Source organism: Panthera tigris, chromosome F3, assembly GCF_018350195.1.
Source record: "Panthera tigris isolate Pti1 chromosome F3, P.tigris_Pti1_mat1.1, whole genome shotgun sequence".
Lineage (NCBI taxonomy): Eukaryota > Metazoa > Chordata > Mammalia > Carnivora > Felidae > Panthera > Panthera tigris.
The window spans coordinates 22,805,838-22,825,501 of record NC_056678.1 but is presented as its reverse complement, the minus strand read 5'-3'; the positions used below and the strand labels follow the sequence as shown (position 1 = coordinate 22,825,501).

Here is a 19,664-nt window from a genome sequence, read left to right as displayed (position 1 = left end):
AACATAAAAATTACAATCCAACTCAGCAGATGCCACAATAGAAGAACGTACAATATTCTGTGGGCATCTGGAAGAATGAGAATCTTTTCCCCTTTGCTTTTATAGTTTTCTCTTACAAGCTACTTGCTTGCAGTCACAGAGGTTGATGAAAGTAATAAAATGCCTCACTGGAGTTTGCATGAAAGCTCAGACCAGGCAGAATTGAATTCCAGTCTCTGTTCTTTCACTTAAAAGTCATGTGACCTTAGGAAGAGATTTTAAAGATTCAGTCCTCTGGCAATATATTGTGCTAAAAATGATACCTATGTCATCAATTGAGATAAAGAGTAAATACCATAGTGTATGTGACAGTACTCTCTTAGTGTTTGGCTTAGAGTAGATATCCATTGAGTCAATACAAGTAGGGTATCTTACTACCAGTAAAAGTGTCAATTAAATTAATGAGACTTTTCATAGATTCAAGTTCATCAATTCTAAATGTCTCCATTATAGATGTTTTATGGGATATTATCTTACTGTTTTTTCCCATTTGGTATTCATATCAAAACATAAAGTGTTAAGACTTTTTAAAGGACTACTTTTTTAAAGTGTGGAACTAAAATGTAAAATGGTTTGTTTTTAGTGTTTCAGTAATAATCCCATTGCCCCTGATTCTAAAATCTGTACATGAGTTTGATATAGATCAACCTGAAGTATCTGACGTTGTGAGGTTTATTTATAAACATGGACATTTTGACAATGGTTCTCTTTAGTCCTGTTCTGCCAAAACTGAGTTTAAGAATCAGAAGATCAAATAATGATTTGAGAAATATTATTAGCAAACCTGTAGATAAGCTTCATATATATCAATGTGCAAAAACTTTGTTTATAAACTTTATGTATACTTAAACAAAGTCAATAATTTATAGATTTTTGGAGTAGATTGTCACTTGATTCCTGAGCCTTAGTAAATTAAAATTACTTAAATTTTGTTTTTAATAACTTCTGACAGAAAGCAAAGTTCGTGGAAGACTTTTAGTGCAAAGCAACAACCTTATAATGAAGCCTGCATAACGAAACCAAGTATCATTCTAAAGCAGTGCTGTCCAACAAAAATAGGATGTGAGCCACATGTGTAATTTTAAAAACAGTTTAAATTAATTTTTATAATCTATTTATTTAACTCAGTATATCCAATTTTTTCATCGATATGAAAAATTAGTACTTTTTAAAATTTAATTAGAAAAAAATATTTGATTCCTCAGCCTCATGAGCCATTATTTCAGATGTTCAATAGCTCCCAAGGCTTGTTAGTGGTCATTGTACTGGACAGCACATATCTAAAATATTCCTTTTCTGCATAATTTTAGTGATTATTTATGACTTAAAATGATTAGAAAATCAAACTCAGGTATCAGATAGGGAGTTTTTAATATAAATTATATGTAATCTTCTTTTGGAAAAAAACACTTATTTTTCCTTTTAAAAACCTACATCCATAATGAGATAGATAAATAGTTTCACTGAGATATAAATTATCATTTAACAATTATTTTTAATTTTCAGTTATCCACTAATCTAGTATAGACAGAAAGATAATAATTTTAAGATATTGTACTATTTTGGTAAGAGAAGAGTTTTATTCTTGAGAACAATTTCTAATCGGTATGGAATCAATATGATTATAATATAATCTGTGTCTGCAAATGTGAAATTCAGGGCAGCATAATTATTTTTATTGTAAAGAATACACTGATTTCCACAGCAGGAAAACCGCTAAGCTACACAGATCACTCCTAAGGGATATTAAGTACATCTAGTATGGGTTTCTGATATACGTAGGTCAAAATGTTTCCGCTAGACTTGACATTCCTCAAATTTCTGGCTGCTTGGAGACTTTATATTAGTTTGTCCATAAAAGTCAAATTCTTTGTTTTGAGAGTGTGATATATATAAAAGAGTCAAGAAATAAAAGGAATGCCTTTCATTTGCAATTATATTTGTGAAATTCTCTGTGGAGTTATAGTTGTGTGAATTCATCACACTCTTTCCTTTGGGTATTAACCAATATTAAACTTACTATATATGAAGTTCAGTGTTTCACAGAGGGGCTTTTTTTTTTTCAGGAGAATAAGGTGTTCCAATAACAGAAAATGTTATTGACCATATAGGTTTTATTAAGACGTGGTTTTAAACTGCTCTATTCAAATTTATAGGGTAAAAAACAATAATTAAAGGCTTAGAGGTTCCACCTCAACACATGTGTTTTTTTAGGGCTACATTCAAGTTTTAGTATGAATCTCATACTAGAGAGATCTCAATGAGATGAATTCATTTAGAGTAACTTCCAAGGATTCTAATGATCTCTAGAGTCTACTCCTGGGTAATGTTGTAGGATGAACTAAGGCATCCCTGGGTCCTCTTAGAATAAATTTGAATACAAGTCAAGTGGCTCAAAGATTGTCCTTTACTGACTGGACAAGATTTATCTTTTCTGTCATTCCTAGTATGCATCCCTGGAGATTTCTTAGCTGTTCTGACTTTTGGTTCATAGAAGATTTCTTCTAATCCCTTGATATTAGGTGATATTAATTAGCAAGAGACAATCTTTCCTTAGAATCATACTACCACGGAGCTAGGTGTATTGTGTACTTGGCCATTCAACAAATGCTTGTGGAATGGGTAATTTTTATATTGTGATTCACACTCAGGTGCATGATGTCAAGCACAGTTGAGGAATGTTTTTGTTTAAGCTTTTGAAAATTCAATATGAATCTAGTTTTTTGAGCAGTCCATCCAGCAGTTATGGATTTGCAAAGTTGGCTTCGAGTAAAAATTATTCCTATGCAATATATTAAAGTTATTAATGTTCCCAGAAGCTATTTCACACTTTCCTAGCAACAAATGCTCACTTAAGGACATTTATTGCAGATGATAATCCTCCCGCCTCTTATGCAGAGGAAAATATGCTATATCATTGAAATGTAAAGCATATCAAAGTACATCTGGAGAGTGAAGAAGTGTATTTGAGGAGTGTTAATAGTGGAGATGGAACAACAAAAAGATGAATGAAAGCACTGACGGCATTACAGTGTGAAGCGAGAGGCATATTTAAAGAACAGGAAGTAGTCCTAGCTTAAAGGAAGCAATTTATGAAGAGGGGCAGGAGGAGAGATAGGAAACTAGAAAGAGAATTTGATCCAACACAAATAGTGAAGGATTTTTTTTTAACGTTCATTTATTTTTGAGAGACAGAGAGAGAGCACTAGTGGCGGGGGGCAGAGAGCGAGGGAGACACAGAATCCGAAGCAGGCTCCAGGCTCTGAGTTGTCAGCACAGAGCCTGACATGGAACTCCAACCCACGAACTATGAGATCATGACCTGAGCTGAAGTCAGACACTCAACCGAGTGAGCCATCCAGGCGCCCCAAGTAGTGAAGGATTTTAAGTTGGAACATGATAAAGATAGCTCTTTACTGCAGGCAAAATAAAGTTTGGTGGCAGGCAGAGCAGAAGATTAGATTGGAGGCTATATGAGTAACAAAATCAATGATAAGAAGAGTGAATTGTAGGAAGTAAAGAGGAAGGGAGGGGACAAATTCATGATGGAAGTAGAAGGAAAATGGTTTGACTACTGATTAGGTGAAGGAAGAGGGAGGAGTCCAGATGACTCAGGTTTGAACCTGAATATGGAGGCAGGTGGTTTGATTAACAAAAATAGGGAAGACGTAATTAAGGAAAATACAATGAGTTCTACTTTAGACACACGGAAATGTGAAGACCCATAGAACATCTAGGAGTAGATGTTTAATAAGTGGTTGAAGATGTAAAGTTGGAATCTGGGAGATAAGTACAGTCTGAAGATACAAGTGTACGAGTTTTTGAGAACAGTATTATCTGCTAAACTAAATGCCATGAAAATGCACATAAGTAATAATGCACAGCTGATAAGTCCTGCAAAAATAGAAAGGACATTAACTGAGTAAAATTTCTGGGAGTCTATAGCCGACTTCTCAGAAGTTAAGATCAGGTTATCGCAGCTTTCAACCCCCTACCATTATGACATATTTGATGAGTGTTTTAATTTTAGAATCATTTTATAATAGTTGGGGCTCTGTTCCAACTCATTTAATATAATGGTACTCACAGTCTGTAAGTTTTGAGTGGGATTCTAAGCAAGAAAAGATTCTCTGGTTTGTCCAAGCTGCAGTGTAAATAGTTCGAAGCCTGGCTCTTTTGACCCTGATTAGAACTATGGTTCTCAGGATATTGTATCACAGTCTAAGACTGTTTGGAGCCTGGGAAAAGCCCCAATAAGAGAATCAAGTAGAATCTCCAGAGTTGAAAGAAAAAACCATATCACTTTCATCAAGTAATTAATTTCTTTTTAAGAAAGAACTCTTACTTACTGTATTCTGGTGGACTGTAGAACCATAAGGCACCCCCCTATAACCCTAAATTGTCTTGTTTTTTATTTATGCTTTCTAGACTACGAGTTCCTTAAGGACAAGATACTTTACCTCATTATTCATCTTTTTATGTTTAAATCCTAGTGGGGTGTTAAGCAGTTTATTGGTTGCTCAAAACATATTGGTTGAAAGTCCATTCCCATGGCCCTGTAGTTATTGACATCTATGCTAAGGAAGTAATCAGACATTTTATATACATACATAAAATAAAATAGATTTGTATTTCCAAATTTATAGTAGAGGAAAATTTGGAAGAGCATTAATGTTCAACAGTAGAGAAATGGTTGACTAAATTATGGGATGTAGACATAATGGAATATTATGCAATCATTTAAGCCTGTGATATTTTTTAAACTTTTTTTAATGTCTATTTTGGGAGAGAGAAACAGATCATGGGCGGGTGAGGGGCAGAACGAGCAGGAGACACAGAATCTGAAGCAAACTCCAGGCTCTGAGCTCTCAGCACAGAGCCTGATGCAGGGCTCGATCTCACAAACTGCGAGATCATGATCTGAGCCAAAGTTAGATGCTTAATCAACTGAGCCACCCAGGTGCCCCCAAAACCTGTGATTTTGAAGAACATTGATAACATGGAACATAAGAATAATAATCATAAATGTAAAATATATAAAACTGTAAATACAGCATACTTACAGTTTTATCTATAAACCCCTATAATTTTGAATGAAATAAATGTGACAAGAATTCTTCTTAGGATGAGGACTATTTTTGTTTAGGAAAATATATGGAGCCTATGCAAGTAGAAAATAAAACAGAGATCATGTGTTCATAGGAAAAATGAAGCAGAGTGAAAAGGGTGACAAAGGGTGTATTTTATATAAGGTGGACATGGATGGTTTCTCTGAAAGGTAACATTTGAGCAAAAACTCAAGTGGGAGTTCTATATATGGTATATATATATGGTATATATATATATATGGTATATATGGTTATATATACGGTATATGGGAGATATACCAGTATGTTTGTTTGCTGGTGGGAATGATCCAGTAAAGGAGGAATTTTTGGCAGTGGAGTAGAGAGAAGGGACAGCCAGAGAGGGGACACACAGGAGCTATGTCTTTGATTAGGCACACGTGAGTAGTTAGCCTTAGCTATGTCTAGATGATTCCTTCACTGTGAAGGCAAGGCGGGTGGCTGCTATTACAGGTAGGTTCATAGACACCATGGTGGGAGTTCATGAAAGTTCTCTTCTGATTGCTAATCTTTTCCCAGTACAGTAGAAACAAGGTCATCAAATGAGGGATAAGAAAAGAGGCATGTCATGAAATAGTCATGTAAGGGAATGAGAAAGTGAGTCAACATTTAATTAGATAAAAAGTATATAACAATTTCTATTATTTTGTGTATTTTGGGTGAGTTTTTAATTTATCCATAAATACAGGTTTGTTTTTTTTTTCTATCTCTACATAACTCTATATCTTTTCCATCTCCGGGCAACTAAAGTAATTAATACAGTGGCAAACTGATAGAAAATAAATGTGAAGAGAACTTGTTCAGTTCTGGAGCTTCTAGAGCAACTTATCGTAACTAAAATATTTTCTTTTTTGTTGTTAAATAATTGCACTTTTTTTCTCTGCTCCTCAACAGGGTGGTGGTGATTGTCCAGAAATGAGTATTGGAGCTATAAAAATTGCCTTGGAAATTTCTCTTCCGGGGTCTTTCATCTATGTTTTCACTGATGCACGGTCCAAGGATTATCGGCTCACTCATGAGGTGCTACAGCTTATCCAACAGAAACAGTCACAAGTGAGTAGGAATCAGCCCCCCAAATTTTCAGTCTGAATACAGCTGGAAGGAATTCAGGCATACCTTGGAGATATTGTGGGTTCAGTTCTGACTACCACAATAAAGCAGATATCACAATAAAGTCAAATGAATTTTTTAGCTTCCCAGTGTACATAAAAGTTTTGTTTACATTGTAGTCTACTCTCTTAAGTGTGAAATATTATCATGTCTAGAAAAACAATATATATACTTTAATTTAAAAATGCTTCATTACCAGACAGTGCTAACCATCATCTGAGCAAATCATACTCACTGATCACAAATCACCATAGCAAACATACTAATAATGAAAAAGTTTGAAATACTGTGAGAATTACCAGAATGTGACACAGAGACATGAAGCGAGCAAATGCCATTGGAAAAGTCGTGCTGATAGATTTGCTCAATGCGGGGTTGCCACAAACCTCCAATTTGTAAAAAACAAATAAACAAACAAAAAAAAACCACAGTATCTGTGAAGCACAATAAAGCAAAGCACAATAAAACAAGGTATATACCTGTATGGCACATGAGAGGTTGCCTCTCCTCTTTGTCTATACTTTGTGTGGCAAAAATCAATAATTACAACTATTGATCTGTATATATGTTCTCCAATATACATGTGCCATTTAATTTAAACATAAGTGGATATGTAGTATTTGTGCATATTAATACCTTGTTTTTTAATATAGAGAGGAAATGATGGGGGATTAATGAACGTTCTTTCTTTTTTTTTTAATGTTTTTATTTACTTTTGAAAGACAGAGAGAGAGAGAGAGAGCCAGTAGGGGAGGGGCAGAGAGAGAGGGAGACACAGAATCCCAAGCAGGCTCCAGGCTCTGAGCCGTCAGCACAGAGCCTGACACAGGGCTCGAACCCACAGACTGTGAGATCATGACCTGAGCAGAAGTTGGACACTCAACCAATTGAGCCACCCAGGCACCCCGAAAGTTCTTCTTTCTGTCTTATCCCTAGAATTGACAAGAGCATAGACCTACAAAGAAGGCCTGTGTCTCAAATATTACCTCCTATGTGGAATCTTGTCTGAGTCAGACTTACTCATTGTATCAGTTAGCTATTCCTGTGTAACAAACTGTTCTACTCTCACTGGCTTAAAACATATTTGCAGGGCTCCATTGGTCTAGGAAAGGCTTGCTCACTTGTGTGTCTGGGGATAGTTTGGGTTTAAGTTACCTAGGCTGATCTTTGGGGTGACTTGGCTCTGTCTCACGAGTTTCTCACTTCTTTTTTTTTTTTTTGAGACCAGTAGGTTTGTTTAGGCATGTTCTTTTCATGGCCAAGGCAGAAGCACCAGAGACCAAGGGGAAATATACAAGGCCTCTTGCATGTAGGCTCAGAACTGATAGAATGTCCCTTTTGTCTTGGGCTGCTGCCCAAAGCAAATCACATGTCCATGCTTTGATTTGGAGATGACAAATTAAGCTCCACCTCTTAAGTAAGAGGGACTTCAAACACTTTTTCAAAATGCATATAGAGTGGAATATATATATTATATATTATATATTATATATTATATATTATATATTATATATTATATATTATATATTATATATTATATATTATATATTATATATTAATTATACATGTATGGTATTATTATAGACATATGTATGTATATGTATATTATACATGTAAGATGTATATATAATATATATGTATTCCAGTTTAATAGTAATATGTTAACACATAATAGGTAGTCAATAAATACATATTGATTTATGAAAACCCTTTAAACTGTCTTCTTTTTTTAAAAAAATTATAGGTTGTATTTGTGCTCACTGGAGACTGTGATGACAGGGGCCATATTGGATATAAAGTCTATGAAGAAATTGCCTCTACAAGTTCTGGTCAAGTGTTTCATCTGGACAAAAAACAAGTTAATGAGGTCAGTTTAATCAAGTGGGTCTGCTTTATTATTAACTACATTACCATAATTAGTTAGGCTGACCTAATTGTGACAGATACGATTTCAAGAACAGTTTGCAAAGAGATTTTTGTTCCCCGCCCTAGTCCACAGGTCAATAAAAGTATTAAACCAATGTGGAGAAGCATAGATTTGTATAGTATTAGTTTATACATTGTATTCTATAGTGATGTATTATTTAGATTTAAGCATAAATGTATTTAAAATTTATTCAACAGGAATTGAAAATTTTTGTAGATCTTGTTTAGTAAAGTCAATTTGTATTTCTGATGCACAGCTTTTGAATAATTGGTAAAATAAGGGGTGATGGTTTACTGAAGTCGAATATGAAAAAGTTATCGAGCAAAATTCTAATGATGTTAATCTCTAAGATTAAAAGTAAAAAAAACTATAAGTAAGTAACTTATGTAGTAACTAAAATTTTTTATGGTAATAAAATCTATAACTTACATACTAAGAAAATCTTGGTATTTTCTAAAAAAGCGTTTGAGATACGTCTGTCACAATTCTTTCTCCTTTCTGTTACCTTGTTGTGGCCTCACTATGGTAAGAATTTATTTATTTATTTATTTATTTATTTATTTATTTATTTATTTATCTATCCATCTATCTATCTATCTATCTATCTATCTATCTTCCATTTAAGTTTCTAGGAGCATGCCAGTACTAAGATAAGGTTTTATGTAGGCACAATTCACATTTGATTGATGTGGTTACTGTTATCCAAACAAGTTCTATTAATTTCATAACAGATTCCTTTGAGTCTTGAATGAAATGGTTCAGTAATTATTCTTATACCTAAAGAATTCTTATTACATCATGGTGGAAATAATAGGGCATTGCAAATTTCTAGAATAATATCTAGCAAAAATATTTTTATCAGCATATGGTATACAAACTTGGAAGGTTATTTTAGTGTAAAAAGTCTTTTGTTGGAAGAAACAGCCTTAAGAAGGTTATGGCTTGAGTCCATATTGTGTCCATGATAGAGATTCTGAAATGCCTGGGCAGGGTCTGACAACTACAGGGGAATCCTTTAGCAGTTATTTGTATGAACATTTGCATGAGAATTTGGGAACCTAGAAAGAAAAGAATTGGGGAAGAGTACAAGACTTTCATAGGACCTGGGTTTCTTTAATTTTTTTTTAATGTTTATTTATTTTTGAGAAAGAGACACACACAGAGTGTGAGTGGGGAAGGGTCAGAGAGAGAGGGACACACAGAATCCGAAGTAGGCTCCAGGCTCAGAGCAGTCAGCACATAGCCCACCTGACCCAGGGCTCCAACTCACAAACTGTGAGATCCTGACCTGAACCGAAGTCGGCCACTTAACCAACTGAGCCACCCAGGAACCCCCAGGACCTGGATTTCTTGTCCCATCCCATTGGCTATGTTTGACCTTAATGTGAAGGAAAGCCCTCTTGTAGTTGTTTTTAATCTGGAATTGTATAACACTCTGGGGTACAGTCAATATCATGAGCGCAAAGTAGAGGGTATAAGTAAGGAGAGTACTGCTTTCTCTTGCATCAGTGAGGACACCACCTGCTTTGGGTGTTGTGAAGTTCCAGATTAAAAGTGACAGTGGTCTTCTGCAGAAAAATGGGGCAGAAGATGCCATTCCCAGTGGACATGGTGGTTCTGGCAGAAAGTGCTAGAGAAGAGAATAGGCGAGAAGAGACATGGCTGGCACTTCGGGCATTTGAAAGAATAGTTCAAACCTGTGAGTAGTCAGGCACAACTTGGAGCTTCCCAAAACGAATTGGATGAACTTTTAGGGAGAACCATAGGACTTTATTAGGAGTTGGGCCCCAGAGCTAGAAAATAACATGGTGGGTCTCATAAATGTAACTCCCATTTATATCCACATACCCAGGGAAAATGGACTAACACAAAATTGAAAATATTGTTGTCTTAAATGGAAAAAATAAGCCCTACAAAGATACACACTTTAGTTATTAAATAAATGGTGTGATGCATAATTTTTGTAGTCCTAATACTTTTTAACAATTCTGACAATTACCAAGTAATTTACAAGAATAACAATTTATGAAAACTTGATATAAATTGCTGAAAATTATAGATACAGGTATATAACAGAAATTTAGCCCGCTGATATTTTGACCTTGAAATTTAGCTAGGCAGAATAGGACTAAAGAGAAGCATTGCTAAAATTGTCCATTTTTATAAATTGAAGTTTGAAGCCAACAGGGTGAGACTTAATTTAGCTGTCCATCATGGGAATCCCAACCCCCTCACCATCTGGTTCAAGAAAGATCATCTCATCTACTTTGGGCCACTTGAGACTCAAGAGGAATTTAACTGGAGTCATCTTGAAAAAATTCTCTTCTAGATATTATCCTGTATGGATGTGAATCCCAGACCTGATGCAGGCATCTTCATATAATTCTGGGAATTAAACAAATGTAAGGGAGAGTAAGAAGCTAAGAAAATCCAAAGCCTGTGGGTTAAGTCAACACTCAATCCCATCCTACTGCTAAGCCTCCAGAGTTAAGGAAATGACCGTTTTGCTTAAGCCAATTGGAAGCGAGTATTCAGTTACCTAAAGATAAATGTATCCCAAATGAAAAGAATTCTATATTCCTTCATGGCATGGTCTCTTTAAACTCCACTTTCCTAATTTGTAAAACAGGGAGAACAGACTTATCCATTTTGGGAAGTTATTATAAGATTAGATAAGATAATGCGTGTAAAATGTTTCAAACAAGTTCTGGTACAGGGTAAGTAAGTGCCCAATAAATGTTAACTAGTATTTTTATAATCCTCACAATGTTATTTTGCTTTCAAAGTGGAGAAATTGTGCCCCTATGTTTTTTAGAAACCAGATGGCTAGCTATTGCTAGGAAATACATTTACTCAAATGGGAAAAGGCTGGAGAGATGTTTTTGTTTTTTTTATTTCCTGTGTGAGGAAAGATACTGTGAAGGGGTTACTGGAAACTGTATATGCCAATGCTTTCCTTAAAGAAAGCCACCAAGGTAGAAGATTTTGTTAACAAAAAGCAGAGTGACAGAGTTAAAATTGGATTTGCAGAATTTTTCGCATATAATTTAGCCATTTTTCTTTTCTCATTGCTCCAAATTCTATTATATAAACATAAACAACTCTGGGAAAAATTGATGATACAGTGATAGCTGCACATTTAACATACGTGAGAACTGCAGGAGGGCCACATGTGTGCTTAGTCCTTACATTTTACTCAAAAGTGATTTTTCATCTCTTATTTCTAATGAAAATTGTGAAATATTATGCTTTATCCTCTATAGTTCATCAATTTCCTAACCTAGTGGGATATTTTTTGTATCAACTTTCTCTTGAGATAACTTGAAGTTTCCGCTTTCTTCTTCTTTTTTTTTAAATAATAATTAAGTAGAGTATCTTTCATCTTTATTTAACATAAAAGAAACCAAAGTGAAGAAATTATTTGCCAAGCATCAGTCTATAAATCATCATACGGTATTACATTTTGGAAACACAAGTTAAGACACATCTCAAGGATGTACTTAATTCACCTTTGAAGTTGAAAAAGGAACTAAATAGTCTTACTCGTCCATTTCTTTGTAAACTGGGTTATTATCAATGGATCTAATTAATGCTTCCTTAGGTATAAGAAACGTCCAAGTTTGAAATCTCAAAGTTACCCACAGATGTTATATTCTTGCGTCAAAGAAGCTAATGTGAAAGATCCATTGTTAATTGGATGATTTACTTGTTCTGAATTTCCCCATTCTTTTTCCTTACCTCTCCCAGTTCACGTCTCCAAACACTCTCCTCCTCTCTCTCCCTATCCTCCTACAAAAAACCTTCCACCTGGACATCCTGGCCCTATGGATTGGTGTAACACCCTACTTGAAAGTAATGCTGGCTGTATTATATCAGAAGGGAGTTTTATTAAATAAAGGAATCATTGTCAACTAATTTATATTTTTTGAAGGACATAAATGATGATATTTGGAAGTCTCTCAGTAAACCTTAATGACTATCTTATCATGTAACATGCAGGTCTTTGGTATAAGATGTATTAATTCCAGCGGTCCTTCCAGCACTTAATGCTTTCTTTGGGAGAGGCTCCTGTGCTGCTCTGTTTGGAACGGGCAGACTTTTCCTCATTCTCTATTAGACATGAAAGGCTCCCATGATTCTTTCCTTTTCTCAGGCTAAGAAAATAATAATAGTATCAATTTAGATGGTCGAGTGCTTGATATGGCCATTCAATAAGAGTTTAATTTTATTTCATTTAATCTTTACCATGTAAGGAAGACAGCATGATCATAAACCTCAATTCATGAATGAGGGAACTGAAGCATAGGGAAGCAGAGCATCTTGCTCAAGGTTAAATTGAACTTAGGGGACATACTTAGTCTTTCTCCTCAGATGATACCCTTGACCACCATAAGTCCCTGCCTGTGATTTCCACTTTTGTTTTTTTATCGGAGGATGCATTTCTTTAAGTAAAATTAGCACACAATGTTATATTAGTTTCAGGTGTATAATATAGTGGTTGGAAAATTCTATGCATTATTCATTGCTCACCACGATAAGTGTGGTCATCTATAACCATACAGCATTATTACAATATTATTGACTATATTCCCTATGTTGTACTTTTAATCTCTGTGACTTATTTATTTTATAACTGGAAGCTTTTGCTTCTTAAGTCCCTTTATCTGTTTCACCTACTCCCCTACCCACCTCCCATTTGGCAACTACCAGTTTGCTGTCTGTGTTTAAGAGTCTGTTTTTGCTTGTTTGTTCATTGGTTTTGCTTTTTAGATTTTACATATAAGTGAATGCCTTCTTTCACTTAATATTATACCTGCAAGGTCCATCTATGTTGTTGCAATTGACAAGACATCATTCTTTTTTTATGGCTCAGTAGTATTCCAGTGTGTGTGTGCGTGCACATGCGTGCAAACGTGTGTATATGTGTGTCAAATCTTCTTTATTCATCTATTGATGGACACTTGGGTTGTTTCCTTATCTTGGCTATTGTAAATAATGCTTCAATAAGCATAGGGGTTTATTTGAGTTAGTGTTTTCATTTTCTTTGGGTCCAGTAGTGGGATTACTGGACTATATGGTATTTCTATTTTTAACTTTTTGAGGAACACCCATATTGCTTTCCACAGTGCCTACACCAATTTACATTCCTACAAACAGTGCATGATGGTTCTTTTTTCTCCTCGCCAACCCTTGTTATTTCTTGTCTTTTGGGTACTAGCCATTCTGACTGCTATGGAGTGATAACTCATTGTGGTTTTGATTTGCATTTCCCTAATGATTTGTGATGTTGAGACTTTTTCATGTACCTGTTGGCCATCTATATGTCTTCTTTGGAAAAATTTCCAAATGAAGCTGTATAAACGTTCATGTACAAGTGTTTGCATGGACATATGCTTTCATTTCTTTTGTATAAATACCAAAGTGGAGAACGACTGAATCAGATGATAGTATGTGAAGTGACAGTCTTACGCTTAATCTATGAAAAATCCTAACATCCTGGCAACAAAAAAGCCTCATAGATGAGAGATTACTGGATATATTTCTCTTGCTAGTTTTATGCTTATTTTCACTGGTTCATGCTGATATTAGAAAGACTGTTAACTTTGCTGGAGTGTGAATTCAGCAAAACCCCTTCCTGCCACTTTGGCCAAAGATGCCTTGTGACTACAATTCAGACCAAGAGCTTTTTGCATAAAGCTTAATGATGAGACTCTGAAACCCAGAGGGTTTTTTTTGTTTTTTTTTTTTGAAACCCAGAGTTTTGAACAATTAATACTCTGGAGTGAGGTGTCTGCCATTTTATTTTCCCTTATTCTGAGTTTCATTCCACACGTTATTTCAGAAACATAACCTTACTGCTGACCTTGAAAATAAGTAGAAACGGGTGTTTCCTCTGAAATTTGAAAATGTATCAGAGACAATTATAACATTCTAGAAAACTACAGGAAATGTTAGAAAACAATGCGTAAATGTTTCCACTTATTCATTCTTTGACTTCACCTAATTAAATGTTGAAAATGAAGTGTAGAACTCAGAGCTCATACTTTAAAATGATATGAAGTCTTTACATCCAAAAATACACCAGAAAGGAATATTTATCCTAGTTCCAGTAGAATACTTTCTTTTTCTATTATGCTAAGATTGACATGTTATCCTCATGAATGTGTGTGGGGAACCTCTCATACTCCTGTCACATTGTTACCTTATCCCTCCAAGGCACCTAGGAGTCATTAATTAATTAAATTACTGATATGGCTATACGAAGTCATGTGTACTTTTTGTTTCTATTTGCTTAGAAAAAATAAAACATAAAATACTTAGTTTATTATTTAAAAATTATTTATTACAGACCTCTGAGCATGTGAACGGTGTTTAAAAATGACATTGATACTGTGCATAGGACATAATATTCTTTGCAAGTGGAAAAAAGAAAAAGATGACTTTTCTCAGTAGAATCTTACTTAGGCAGAAAATACCAAGAGTCAAGTGGAGCCCTCCTGTCATGTGGAGCAGTGGGGAATGGGAAGTGGGGAATGCATTGTTTAAAAGGATGAGCCTGTAAAAAATGAGAATGTCCGTCTTCCATTTTATGGTTTCATGTATTGGCTCTGGGAACTGGTTGACGCACTAGGTACAAACTATGGCAGTGTATTCTATGAAGGCAGTGGAGTCATATCTATAAAACAAAACTTGTGAAATTTAGAAAACAGAATGGAGAGAGAAGCTTATATAAATGTCTGAAAGAATATTTCTGAAAAGAAAAGAAAGATGTGTTAAGGGCAGATGGTAGTGATTAGGTTACATGCATTCAACAGAACCATAACAATAGAAAAAGAAACAAACTGTTTTCTTAGTTGACTCTATTTTTTTAATATGAAATTTATTGTCAAATTGGTCTCTGTACAACACCCAGTGCTCATCCCAACAGGTGCCCTCCCCAATGCCCATCACCCACTTTCCCCTCCCTCCCACCCCCATCAACCCTCAGTTTATTCTCCGTTTTTAAGAGTCCCTTATGGTTTGTCTCCTTCCCTCTCTGTAACCTTTTTTTCCCCCTTCACCTCCCCCATGGTCTTCTGTTAAGTTTCTCAGGATCCACATAAGAGTAAAAACACATGGTATCTATCTTTCTCTCTATGATTTATTTCACTTAGCATAACACTCTCCAGTTCCATCCACATTGCTACAAAAGGCCATATTTCATTCTTTCTTATTGCCAAGTAGTATTCCATTGTATATATAAACCACAACTTCTTTATCCATTCATCAGTTGTTGACTCTATTTTGATTAGAAGCTGAAATAAAATGTTGATTTCAACCGTGAGATGTGAGCTTTAATGGTGCCAATCACTTGCATAGCTAACTCTGGGTTTGCAAGAGTCTTAACTATCAAAACATTATGGTGTCAATCTCAAAGTCATTAAAAATTTTATTCAGTCCAAACTGGCTTGAAAGAAATGATCTATTCTGCCATTTTGGGATTTATTTTTATTGGAGTTATGGTGGAGATTAAAGATTTGAATTGAAAGGAAAATGTCCCAAGTGTTTGATATTCAAAACTGAAACAACTTAATCATCACTGAAGTCACTGACTATAGTCTCTTCAAGAGTTCACCTGTTGGGATCCACAAAGGAACACAAGGGAGTGAAATACATCTGTAGTGTTAAAAGCAAATAAAATTCCATTGGGTCATTTTCACAGAGCCTCAACAATTTGGATATTTCCTTTTATATTTTATCAATTTAAATTTTAAAGGTTTCTTTTGAAACTTTTTGTGTAGAGAGGCATGTGTCTATGGTGAAAGGTATGCCTTTCTTTCTTTGTACACACACACACATACACATGTGCGCCTATGCACACACGCATGCACACACACACACACACACACATACATACACACACCAGAGTACATATTATCTTATGGGAATTTAGAAAGAATAAGAGAACTAATACAGTTAAGAGGTTATATACCTGTTGTTTCAAAACAATATTGTATTTGTATGTTTGTATTTGTAAAGATTTTAAATCATTAAGAAAGCAATTATGTTTCAGTCATCTAAACCAGGGATTATTAAAGACATATGTAACAAGAATTCTTTGTTATATATGTAAAAATCAAGTGAGGTCTTTTGTTGAAAGCATTTTGAAAGGGACCTAATTTTGAATCTTGGGGAAAAGGAATTTTAGAATCATAGCCTCTCCTTTATACAAAGGTGCCTGAATATCTAGGCCAGTTGGCCTAGCTGACCAAGAGATTTGTGTGCCCAGAAGACCAAAGGTCAGTCTTTATCTATCAAAGAAGGGGAAAAATAAAAAGGTCTGACTACTACATCTTTTCTCCAGATTAAGAGGTACCTACTGCTAGTATTTTCCTTTAATTATGATAATTAAATAATCTGGCTCAAGGTAATTGGTTGTTGTTAATTTCTAGACATAGAAGAGCTTATAGTTTTTTAATTTTCTTTTCTCAGTTGACTATCCAGGAGTCCTACTATTATGATTACTGTTCTCCTGAAAGAAAAAGTTATAACTTTTGTACTAAACACAGTAGATCAATATTATTTTACCATTGCAAGAAAAGTCTTGGTTAATACCTTTGACAAAGTAATTATATCAATTAAAAGTAGCTTACTACCTTTGGAGAACACATATGAATTTGTTTTTTGAAAAGCAGTTTAAGGGTTTTCACATACAAAGAGTGAAGAAAAGACTGTATTTTAAATACTTCTGTATACTACAAATCCATAGGCAACTTTGAAAACAGTAGGCATATCTAATAAAGTGGTAAGCAGTTCCCTGAAGGTATTAGGTTGTAAATGCTAAATACATCTCATGATTTATCCTTATTTGTACTTTGCTCAGCATAAATAAAAACATTCATCAGGGACAATCTAATTTTTATTTTATATTCTGCAGTAGCAAAGAGGAAATGGAAGAGTTAAGAGTCAAAGTAAGGCAAGTTTTATTTAAGAAATTTATGACCTACGGTAAATAAATGGAAATAGGAGTCCATGCTTCATTTATTTTCCAGGTTTCCTTATGCATTCCTAGAATGAACCAACTGTAATAGGGTTATAAATGTAAAGTCTTTTGAGAGATGGTATGAGCTACTTTTGAGACCTCCCTTGTAACATTTTGGTTATGATTTGGCTTTGTGACAAAAATTATAAATGGTTTTTCTCTTCTTGCTAAAGGCCCTGAGGTTAGGGGGAAGTACGTTAAGGTCATTTACCATATAATTTAAGCAGCTTGGTGTGAGTGAATGAGTAAATAAAATGGAAAAAAAAACCTTTCAAAATAGGTGCTAATAATTTATTTACTTTAAAAGTATCATCATTGGGTTATTTTATCAACTTTTAAATTATGAACTTAGAAAAAAGATACATGGTATGGTTAAACCATTTAAAATTTTAAAATTAGTTTTGGGGCGCCTGGATGGTGCAGTCGGTTAAGCGTCCGACTTCAGCCAGGTCACGATCTCGCGGTCCGTGAGTTCGAGCCCCGCGTCAGGCTCTGGGCTGATGGCTCGGAGCCTGGAGCCTGTTTCCGATTCTGTGTCTCCCTCTCTGTCTGCCCCTCCCCCGTTCATGCTCTGTCTCTCTCTGTCCCAAAAATAAATAAAAAACGTTGAAAAAAAAAATTTAAAAAAAAATTTTTAAATTAGTTTCTGTGATTAAGAAGAGAGTTTCCAGGAATTAGTGAAACTGTTTATGAAAATGTGGCCATTGTTCATTCAAATAATATTTATGAAATTAATAAATTAATTCAATTTGATAAAGTTTAAATAATTAATAAAAAGCAAGTAAAATTATTATTGAAAATGATGTTGTTAAAATTATATGTCTGGTAAGATATTTATTTACATATATATGCATATTTCTAGAATAAAATGGAAAAGCCATACCCAAAATGTTGATGGCAATCACTGGATAGTATAACTATAGGTAATTTTAATATTTTTTTCTTTAATGTGCCTTATTTTTAAAATAATGAATATATTATGTTTTTAAATAAAGGAAAAGAGTGAAGGCATTGTCACTTAAAAAAAACAAAATTTCATTTGTTTTGTTTCTCAAATTCCATATGAGTGAAATCATATGGTATTTATCTTTTTTGACTGACTTATTTTAGCATAATCTTATCAGTATCTTAGCATAATCCTGTCTAGCTCCATCCATGTCATCGCAAATGGCAAGATTTCATTCATTTTTTTTGGCTGAGTAATATTCCATTGTGTATATATGTATGTATGTGTGTGTGTGTGTGTGTGTGTGTGTGTGTGTGTGTGTGTGTGATCTAAACACAGTAGATCGGGGGCGCCTGGGTGGCTCAGTCGGTTGAGCATCCGACTTCGGCTCAGGTCACGATCTCACGGTTCGTGAGTTCGAGCCCTGCGTCGGGCTCTGGGCTGATGGCTCAGAGCCTGGAGCCTGCTTCCGATCCTGTGTCTCCCTCTCTCTCTGCCCCTCCCCCATTCATACTCTGTCTCTCTCTGTCTCAAAAATGAATAAACATTAAAAAAAATAAAATAAACACAGTAGATCAATATTATTTTATCATTGCAAGAAATGATAAACACATAGATCACACACACACACACACACACACACCCCACACCCCACACCCCACATCCTCTTTATCCATTCGTGAATCGATGGCCACTTGGGCTGTTTCTGTGATTTGGCTGTTGTAGCATAAGCTGTTATAAACAAATGAGCAAAAGTGAAAAAAGAGAGAGGCAAACCAAGACACAGATGCTTAACTATGGAGAACAAACTGATGGTTACCAGAGGGGACATAGGTGGGCAGATGGGTTAAATGGATGATGGGGTTTGAAGAGGGCACTTGTGATGCGCACTGGGTGTTGTGTGGAAATGCTGAATCACTGAATTGTACACCTAAAAGTAATGTTATACTGTATGTTAACTCACTGGAAGTTAAATAAAAACTTAAAAAAAAAGAAAGGAAAATTTCAAATACACTCCACATACTTCCAGAACAGATTCATAAGCAAGGCTCTGTGTTGTGTGTTCTGGGGACGCTAGGATGAATCACACATAGGTCTGGTGTCTGCAGATGTCAGATTCTGGAATCTAGGAGGAGAGAGATCAAGTCTTTCCTAGGCAAAAGCGAAGTGAAGAGCCACACTCCTCTTTCTAAATTTTGCTTCTTCCTCAAGAGTAGACCTTTTCTTCTTTATCTTCTTGAGTGACATTTATTTCCTTTTTTCCCCTCATATTTATTTATTCTGTAGTCTTTAACTTTCACTATCTCCACCCAGTTAGAATTGTTCTCTTCGTGTCATCCAATGACTTTTGCCTCCATCCTCATTCTTTGTAAAATGTGACACTGTTGAGCATTTTGAACTTTTTTCAAACTCTTTCGCCCCAAGGACCCATGATATGATGTTGTTCCCAACAGATGTCCATTCCTTTTCTGCTTACGTTGCTGGTACTTCTTC

At 35.0% G+C, this 19,664-nt stretch overlaps 1 protein-coding gene across 1 annotated transcript in view; it reads left to right on the top strand.

Annotated features, from left to right (window-relative positions):
* HMCN1 (hemicentin 1) overlaps positions 1–19,664 on the top strand; it is a 464,244-nt gene that overhangs the window by 111,793 nt on the left and 332,787 nt on the right. The window contains exons 3-4 of the mRNA XM_015543796.2: positions 6,060–6,218; positions 8,020–8,142. Coding sequence (XP_015399282.1) covers positions 6,060–6,218; positions 8,020–8,142 — 282 coding nt within the window. The remainder of the gene's footprint in view (positions 1–6,059; positions 6,219–8,019; positions 8,143–19,664) is intronic.